General features: G+C 43.7%; 1 protein-coding gene across 1 annotated transcript; it reads left to right on the top strand.

The window, feature by feature from the left end:
* Positions 1–8,036: 8,036 nt before the first annotated feature.
* LOC140117005 (olfactory receptor 4C6-like) lies at positions 8,037–9,038 on the top strand. The gene has a single exon (XM_072133435.1). It carries the CDS (start codon positions 8,037–8,039, stop codon positions 9,036–9,038), a length of 1,002 nt encoding a protein of 333 aa, XP_071989536.1.
* The last annotated feature ends 1,192 nt before the right edge of the window (positions 9,039–10,230 follow it).

Raw genomic sequence — 10,230 nt, 5'->3', positions numbered from 1 at the left:
ATTCGAGGCAGATTTGTGCTTCTTCACCACAATCTCACAGTATTCGGCTATAGCCAAGGAGGAGTTTCAGGAGACAAGGAGCCATATCTAGTCCTCTAGACTGCTAGAAGCCATAATTTGCCGTAACCTATCTGTTACCCATATGGCACTGAGATAAGGGCTTCAATAGGAAGAGTCAGGGTCCTGCTCACAATTGATGAGGAGATACAAGAGGAGTGAAGGCTTTGATCACCATCTATGACGAGATGAGAGACCTCAAAAGGAGTTACGGCCCTGATCACAATCTATGAGGAGATACAAGAGGAGTGAAGGCTTTGATCACCATCTATGATGAGATGAAAGACCTCAAGAGGAGTTAGGGTCCTGATCACAATCTGTAAGGAGATGGAAGACCTCAAGAGGAGTTAGGGCCCTGATCATAATCCATGAGGAGATGGAAGACCTCAAAGGGAGTTAGGGCCCTGATCATAATCCATGAGGAGATGAAAGTCCTCAGGAGGAGCCCCTCTGATGGACCCAGGCTCTAACCCAAGAATGGGTCTCACAGGTGCAGAAGACAACACTACTTGGACTGCTAGAAGCCATAATTTGCCATAACCTATCTGTTACCCATATGGCACTGAGATAAGGGCTTCAATAGGAAGAGTCAGGGTCCTGCTCACAATCGATGAGGAGATACAAGAGGAGTGAAGGCTTTGATCACCATCTATGACGAGATGGAAGACCTCAAAAGAAGTTACGGCCCTAATAACAATCTATGAGGAGATACAAAAAGGGTGAAGGCTTTGATCACCATCTATGATGAGATGAAAGACCTCAAGAGGAGTTAGGGCCCTGATCACAATCTATAAGGAGATGGAAGACCTCAAAAGGAGTTAGGGCCCTGATCACAATCTATAAGGAGATGGAAGACCTCAAAAGGAGTTAGGGCCCTGATCATAATCCATGAGGAGATGAAAGTCCTCAGGAGGAGCCCCTCTGATGGACCCAGGCTCTAACCCAAGAATGGGTCTCAAAGGTGCAGAAGACAACACTGCTTGGAAACTTCCTGGGTCTATTTCCTAGGACTGATGAAGTAATCCCAGACCAATACTGGGTGTGGTGAAGGAAGCATTGAGGGAAGGTTTTCAGGAGTCAAGTGGTTTAGAATTTCTTTTAATCACAGCAAGTTTACTGTTGATGAACCAAGGCAGAGTTTTCAGGAGACAGATGGGTGGAAATCACTAATTTTATTATAAAATTTGCACACTTTGTATGAGTTTGTAGACCAGGGTTTGTAAGCTAAAATCATTACAAAGTGTATAAAAAATTCTTCTTTTTGTAGCTAGATTTTAAGTCTTTAGAAAGTAGGTTCTAATAGTAAATTCATTACACTGGTTTAGATCGACAAAGCAACTTTTGGAATTCAAGTCCAGTAGTTAAATTAAACCAATAGTTTTCATCCTTATCATTAGCAATTAATGAAAAGTTTTTTATTTTTAGGATTTCTCACTCTTTTTCCCTCCTCCTACATTGGTTTGGCTTTTGGGATCACCATCTATGACGAGATGGAAGACCTCAAAAGAAGTTACGGCCCTAATCACAATCTATGAGGAGATACAAGAGGAGTGAAGGCTTTGATCACCATCTATGACGAGATGGGAGACCTCAAGAGGAGTTAGGGCCCTGATCACAATCTATAAGGAGATGGAAGACCTCAAAAGGAGTTAAGGCCCTGATCATAATCCATGAGGAGATGAAAGTCCTCAGTGGAGCCCCTCTGATGGACCCAGGCTCTAACCCAAGAATGGGTCTCAAAGGTGCAGAAGACAACACTGCTTGGAAACTTCCTGGGTCTATTTCCTAGGACTGATGAAGTAATCCCAGACCAATACTGAGGGAAGGTTTTCAGGAGTCAAGTGGTTTAGGAGTCATGAAGGACTGGGGCAACTTTACGGTAAGGATGGTCTTCACCTCAATAAGGGGATGTTCACATGGAAGATTTTACTACAAATTTTCAGCCAGAAAAATCTGTCAAAATCCACAATCATTACAATAGGACGTCTGTCTATACATTTTACATACATTTTACATACATTGTTTAGGTTTGTTCTTAAATTGAATTTGTATGTAATTCAGAACATGTATATTTTATAACTGTACCTCCAGACAGATTTTATTGTCCCTGAGACAATTGGATTTTCAAAATGTTGTGCTAGCAAGGGTCCAAGGATTATAAATAAAGCTTCATCACAGACACCTTACAGCTGATCATTGCAGTCTGGGACTAAAGTAACATCCAGAGACTTCACCAGAGGTCACAGTGAGCAGAGAGGTCCGTCTTTAACTAGGGGTTGTCTGTAAGTCGGGTGTCCTTAAGTTGGGACTGCCTGTAGTTAACTGTATGTTTACAAGGAGAAAATGAAACCTCATTTAATATTCCTATGCAGCTTTTTAGCGGATATTGGGGGTCATTTACTAAGGGCTGATTTGCGTTTTCCCGACGTGTTACCCGAATATTTCCGATTTGCGCCGATTTTCCCTGAATTGCCCCAGGTTTTTGGCGCACACGATGGGATTGTGGCGCATCGGCGCCGGCATGCACGCGACGGAAATCGGGGGGCGTGGCCAAACGAAAACCTGACAGATTCGGAGAAACCGCCGCATTTAAAAAAAAAAAGTGTCGCTGGACACGTGCTTACCTTCACCAAGAATAGTATCGTGAACTCCGGCGGACCTCGGCAGACTTCAGCGCAGCAGCGACACCTGGTGGACGTCAGAACTGCCTTAGTAAATCGCCGGAAGACCCGAATCCACCGCAGAAAACGCGTCGCTGGATCGGGAATGGGCCGGGTAAGTAAATCTGCCCCATTGTTCAAGGGAACCTTTCAGCAGAATTATGGTGCTGTGATCAAGGGCAAAATTAAAAACAGATGGGCCCCTTATTATGGTTCAATAACAATGTATCGGACCTTTATTACAAAGAAAATGTGCAATTACAGGTCCAGAGACTGAGGGTACAGGAGGGTAAGTGAGAGCACTAACCGCAGTAATGACTGCATGATGGTATAAGGCGACACATAACGTGTAACAATGATGTTCAAATACGGTACTTACATGAGCAACCAAAGAAAAGACAACAAAGACAAAGGAAGGGTGGGTTTGGGGGAAGGAGGTTAAGGGGGGCTTATGGGGATGAGTAGGAGGATCGCTTAGATTTTGGGGCTCATTTACTTACCCAGTCCTGTCGCGATCCCACGGCGCGTTGTCCGACGAGGATTCGGAGCTTGCCGGGAGATTCACTAAGGTCGTGCGCCCGATATCCACTAGGTGTCGCTACTGCACCGTGGTCCACCGGAGCTCACCATCCTCTTCCTGGTGCAGGTAAGTGCGTGTCAAGCGACACTTTTTTTAAAAAAATTGCGCGATTTTTCCAAATCCGTTGGGTTTTCTGACGGCCATGGCCCCGATTTCCGTTGCATGCAAGCCGGCGCCAATGCGACACGATCCGATCGCGTGCACCAAAAACCCGGGGCAATTTATCGCAAAACAGTAAAGTTCAGAAAACCCTTAGTAGATGTGCCCCTTTAAGTGCAAGACAATGGGGCACATTTACTAAGGGTCCGAATTGCGCATTTCTGAGGGGTTTTCCGAATTTTACTGTTTTGCGCCGAATTGCCCCGGGTTTTTGGCGCATGCGATCGGATTTTGTCTCATCGGTGCCGGCTTGCATGCGGCGGAATCTGTGGGGCGTGGCCATCGGAAAACCCAACGAATTTGGAAAAACCGCTGTATTTAAAAAAAAAATTGTGTCGCTTGACACGCACTTACATGCACCAGGAAGAAGATGGTGAACTCCGGCGGACCTCGACGCAGCAGCGACACCTGGTGGATATCGGGCGCACGACCTTAGTGAATCCCGGCAGGACGCAAATTCACGTCGGACAACGCGCCGCAGGATCGCAAATGGACCGGGTAAGTAAATGTGCCCCAGTGGGGCTCATTTACCAAGGGTCGCTTGCTGCACTTTCGCCGGACTTTGCACCTTTTTCGGGGTTTGAAAAAGTGTTTAACAGGTTTCTGCACTGGACATTTCATTAAAGGGGGCTCTGCTATGGACATGTCTTTAAAGGGGGGCTCTGCTGTGGACATTTCTCTAAAGGGGGGCTCTGTTGTTGACAATTATCTAAAGGAGGACTCTGCTGTGGACATTTCTCTAAAGGGGGGCTCTGCTGTGGATATTTCTCTAAAGGAGGCTTTGCTGTGGATATTTCTTTAAGGGGGGCTCTGCTGTGGACATTTCTCTAAAGGGGGGCTCTGCTGTGGGCATTTCATTAAAGAGGCTCTACTGTGCACATTTCTTTAAAGGGGGCTCTGCTGTGGACATTTCGCTAAAGGGGGGCTCTGCTGTTGACAATTCTATAAAGGGGGCTCTGCTGTGGACATTTCTCTAAAGGGGGCTCTGCTGTGTAAATTTCTCTAAAGGGGGCTTATGCTTGAGTCAATAACTGCCAATTGCTATGGCAGAGCCCAGTGTACTGGAGATTGCAATGGCAGACACTAAGTCCACCAAATGAAATTATACCAGCAACATTAAAGGAACACTCAGTCAATGCAAAATCATTAAGCCATTGTATAATGCACGGTGCCGGGTTCATTGTATACCTGGAACCTGGTGTCCTGCTCCTCCCTTCAGCCCCTGCACCAGGTACAATTCAATAAATCGCCTGTGACAGAAGAATTCCTTTAAAAATGATCTCTCTATAAATATGACATCACAAATACTCAGGATTTACAAATACATTTCTGGGCATAAAAGTAATCAAAACACTAAGAAATTAAAATTAAAAATATATACATTTAAAAAGGTTCCATTGATAAATGCAAACTATCCTGCAAAAAAGCCCCCCCCCCCTTACAGAAGAATGAATAAAAATGTATAGAAAGTTCTTAGAAATTAGTGATGAAAAAGTGTAAAAAATATGATATGACATGACAGGTTAGAGATAGATCGTAAACAGGAAGAAATAACAACCAGAAGACAAATTCTCCATAGATACGCCCGAGCCGGAGCATCGCGAAGAGACTTGTTAATGTTGTACAGATGTTTCTTCTCCGCGGAGCCTCCCCCAGGACCATAGACACTATATAAGCGGCGGTCACATCCAATCCTACATCTGCCGGGGATACCTGGATACAAGGTACAGTACATACAGGAGACGCATCTATTGTCAGAGCCGGGGCAGTGGAGACCATCATGTAATAGGACAATGGGGGTCATTTATCTTATCTCTGTATATTTTGGCTAGTTTTATGGTTTTTCCTTTTGCTTCTTTGGTGACTTATGAATCTCACTGTTTTCCTTGTGTTAAATGGGGGATTTTTTTCAGATATGTTTTTGAGACATTTGTTACAAATGTCTCAAAAATGTCACACAAATGTCTCAAGTCACTTCTTCCCATTTCCTAAGTTTTCCTTAAGTATTGTTTAGTCTGGAGTTTTTTTAGCCAAAAAATGTTGCAAATTTGAGACAATTTGAAATGATAAAGGTCATTTGCGAAACTTGTACATCTGGAATAGAAAAATAAAGATAAATGTGTCTTTCTGACAAAATGTCCCCAAAAATGTGCCAAAAATGTGTCTCAAAAAAGACAGAAAAAACCTTGATAATGTCAGCTCTTGTCTTGTCTTACTGTGGGACTTTGAGAGGTTATCAGAGTCTATATGCTAAAAGTAGGCATCCCCTGATGGCCAAGAACAGTTCCACATCTCCATGGTGTATGCTTAGCTACTAACTTTTTTGGAAACCCATTCACTGAGATTGAATTTACCCCAGATATAGTGCCCATCACCAGAGTATAGCACCAGACACCATACGGAGTCATTTTGGAAGAGGTGTTGTCTATATTAAAGACTGCCCCATGTGTAATGCCCTGAATCAGAGGAGCATTGAACTTATTTCCCCTATACAAAGTCATTACTGCTTACTTTATTTTACATCAAGGCTTAACTTGCATTAATCTATAGTGTTAAAGTGTTTATTAGTATTGTAGAAAGGGTTAATGAACATTGAGACATTTCTAACTAAAGAGAAACTAGTAAATTACCACAGCTATAGAAGAATTTTTTATGTAAGAAATGTTTTACTGTAAAAAAAAAACAGATTTGTTCACCATAAAAGCAGACAGCCATTAGAGCGACAGGCGCTGTCTGGAAAGTTGTTTACCACCTTAGAACCTGCCTACAATAGAATATTATGAGGACTCAATGTAAATCTATGGGAGCACACATTGGGGGTCATTTACTAAGGGCCCGATTCGCGTTTTCCCGACGTGTTACCCGAATATTTCCGATTTGCGCCGCTTGTACATGAATTGCCCCGGGTTTTTGGCGCACGCGATCGGATTGTGGCGCATCGGGGCCGGCATGCGCGCGACAGAAATCGGGGGGGCGTGGCCGAACGAAAACCCAACGTATTCGGAAAAACCGCCGCATTTAAAAACCGAAAATGTGTCGCTTGGGGAGCGCTCACCTTCACCTTCTATGGGATGGTGCATTCCGGGGCGTTAAGATTATTTTCGGCGCTGCAGCGCCACCTGGTGGACGGCGGAGGAACTACCATCTTAAATCCCAGCCGGACCCGAATCCTGTGCAGAGAACGCGCCGCTGGATCGCGAATGGGCCGGGTAAGTAAATGTGCCCCATTGTCATTGTTTGGGCTGAAATAGATGGTATATGAAGAGAGCAGACCCAGTCTTTAGTGTCTTTCAGTTAGGGAACTTAGCTTGGAAGATAAGACTAGTCTATCTGAACAACTAGAAGGAACTGAGACAGGGATATTCTGCTATTTACACTTTGCTTTTAGCCAATGTACCAACCTTCTGAGAAAGAGAGGGATAGACAGCCAAGGCCTTTCCTCAGCATTAACCCTTCTTCTGCCAGGGAGGAGATCGGAGAAGTCAGACCCTTCTGATTTCCTTATATTGTTTACACCTGAATCTCTTTACTAACTAAGGAAACTGTCCACTGCAGACCTTGACTCTCTGGACTTATTTCTCATTGGGGTGCACCACACATTACCATCCCTCCAAGAGAGCAGCAACACATGTTGACACCTTGACGGTGCCTGGCAGACCCAGTATGGCACTGGAGTGACCCCTAACCAGGGCACTACATTTGTAACTTCCAAAAAGAATGCCTATTGTAAACCAGAATACAATGCATTCTGTAATGTAGGGGAGAGATGGGTCACTGGTCACAATAAGCTCCTTCATGACCCACGGGTCCAGTCCTGATCCAGATTGGATCATTTCTCTGACATCAGATAAGGAAAGATTTTGAACTGTTAGAGAACCAGAGCAGAGTTCACAGGAGACAGATAGGGATGGTGCAAATCAATGAAGGCTGCTAGGAAAGGAATACACCAGTGTTCTGACTACTAAGGACAGAATTGAACAAGATCTCATTACTAATTGTTCTCTATAAAACAATCCCTGTCCAATCTATCTATTGAGTTAGATGTTTCTGCTCTGTGCCCACCTTAATCCAGTGTAATCTACTCTTGATCTTTATGACTTTTAGTGTTGTCTGTGCCCAAATCGTAGTTACTGAGATATCCTCCCAATTTTGGTTTCAGTTTTTTTGTGGTCACCTACATCTATCTCATCGTTTCCCCTCTCCCCTGTTCTCTTCAGACTTACCTTTTCCAGTTCGAGTTAAGCGTTCTCAAAATATGTCCATAATTTGGTTTGACGTTTGTTCTGATGAAATTAAGGATTAAGCCAAATTCATCTAAATTTATAGTGACTAGAGGTTCTTGTCTTCGCCTGGGCTCATGGTTATTGTAGTTGTCTCCATCCATCTTATTGTTGGTGTTTGTCATTTTTTGAGCATGATCCTCTAATCCATTGAGTTGGGTCTTTGCGACAAATAATAATAACTCTTCCACAGGTCATTTTTAGAAAGTCAGGGACTCAAATCTCATCCCAAGTTTTTAAAACTTGTATCTTCTTCTTTCCTTCAGGGTCCTATGTTTAAACATCATTTGAAACACACACATGGAAAATGCCTTCAATATCAGCAATAATCTGGTTCTCCTGGGACTTGTGGAGATGGAAGGACTCAAGTATCTGTACTGCGCCCTGTCTATTGTCCTATATTTATTCATCGTATTCTTAAGTATTATTATTGTGTTTGTCGTATTCTCAGATACAAGGTTACATGAACCTATGTACATCCTCATCAGTAATCTGGTCCTCAATGGAATTTTCGGCAGTTCAACATTTTTCCCAAAGTTAATAGTTGACCTCATCACTTCATCCACGACCATCACTCATGGTAACTGCATGGTTCAAGCTCTGTGTGTTGCATTATTTTCTTTATTAGAATTATGTGCCTTCACCATAATGGCTTATGACCGATATTTGGCTGTTTGCCACCCTCTGCGTTATGTCGTCTTACTCACTAATGAGAAGGTCATCAAACTCATTATTGGGTCATTTATAGTGACCTTCATACTTGTAGTCATAGGATTAATCCTCACTTGGAGGCTTCCTCTTTGTGGAGACAGTATTAACAATGTATTTTGCGACAATATGTCTCTGGTTGTCCTCTCCTGTGTGGACTCTTCTGTCAGTCGACTCTTCTCTGCTTCTGGGACTATCCTCTACTTGTGTGTCACCATCATTGTCACTATTCTCTCTTATCTCCAGATATTTGTTGTTTGCTTGAAGGCCTCAAGAGAATCTCGTCAGAAAGCCGTCCACACCCTGGTCACCCATCTACTCAACTTCTCCATCTATTTAGTTGGTTTCTTATTTGTGTTTATCAGATACAGGTTGGGCAGTATTGACTTACCAATTGTCATCCATGTTTTCCTCTCTGTAACTCCTATCATTGTACCTCCATTGTTTAACCCCTTGATATATGGAGTCCGCACACATGCCATAAAGGCAAGTGTTATTCATTATTTACAAAAAATGGACATGTGGCCAAAGTGGTCTAATCCATGGAAGCATTCTGCACCTGTATCTGTTATCAGTGACAACTGGAATCAATAGATACTGAAGATTTGGAAGGATTCTTCTTTTGGTACATCATCTGGTAGAGATTCCTAACTTATATATTGTGCCCCCGGAATGAACTTATATGCAGCATCTAACTAATTTATGAGTTGACATTCTTTCACCCTTAATGAAATAAAAAAATACTTGTGTACAAGTGATTCCACACCTTTCCGTTCTGGGCCTTTCATCTTTCATAAACTTGCTGTAAATAGTTTCCAATATGCATCCTGTATTTGACCATAGAGCAAAGAAATAAGTCAAGACTAGTGACCCATCAGTATTCAGTTCCAGCAAGTTTGTGGACCCAATCTGAACACCCGCAGTTGGAGTTCGCACCGATCTTGGATTTTAACTCTCACGCAGCAGTTATCCTTAACACATGCAACATCCCCCTGCCTTGGGGCTTGGGGCCTGGAGGCAGCCGGGGCCCAGAATACCGGAGTGGCTGGCTAGTGCGGTCTAGGTCATGCTGATGTTTTAGTGCTTGGTATGGGAGCCGGAGGGCTGACCCACAGCCTGGCAGGTCTCCAGCAGGTGTTGTGTGCAAGAAATATGGAGGGAGAGGCTGATGTACTGGTTTCTCCCTGGGGCAACCCCTGAGTGTCTGTAGGATGAGTTCCTGGGTAATGGATGGGAAAGCCCGTGGTAGATAGCCGTACCCAGGGATCAGACAGAGGCAACGTTGTACAAATCAACTCATGGTTCTTTATTGTACAACAGGTAGCAGTTAATGGGCCAAAACGGTCAATCAACAGATTCAGATTCTGCTACTGGAGTAGTCGTGGAGAGTGGTCCACAGGAATAGTGCACCAGCCTGATAGTAGATGCAGACTGGGAGAATTGAGATGGAGCGGTGTCCGAATTGTGGAAGCTGCAGCTCTGGGTTAGAGTCTCCTGACTCAGATCCTGGGATTGGTTTCTGTGACATCACTAAAGATGTGCTGCACACTCTGTCTCTCTGTTCACTCTGATCATGTGCTAAGACCTGAGATCAGACTGCTGACAGGCAAAGATCATGTTCTCCCACTGCACAGGGGTTTTAAACTCCCCTTGGTCAGGTGGTAGCACCTCTCCAATCACACTCCAGCTTACAATACAGCTACATAATTGGATAACATTGTACACCCAATTAACTATTGACTTTCTAGGCTGAATCTACAGCTTCTATTTTTCTCGAACCTTCATA

This window comes from Engystomops pustulosus, chromosome 2 (genome assembly GCF_040894005.1).
Source record: "Engystomops pustulosus chromosome 2, aEngPut4.maternal, whole genome shotgun sequence".
Lineage (NCBI taxonomy): Eukaryota > Metazoa > Chordata > Amphibia > Anura > Leptodactylidae > Engystomops > Engystomops pustulosus.
Note: the sequence above shows the minus strand (reverse complement) of the source record. Positions and strands in the feature narration are given on the sequence as shown.

Excerpts from the sequence above, each read along its gene's own strand:
- LOC140117005 (XM_072133435.1), top strand. The coding sequence starts at position 8,037 with ATGGAAAATGCCTTCAATATCAGCAATAATCTGGTTCTCCTGGGACTT.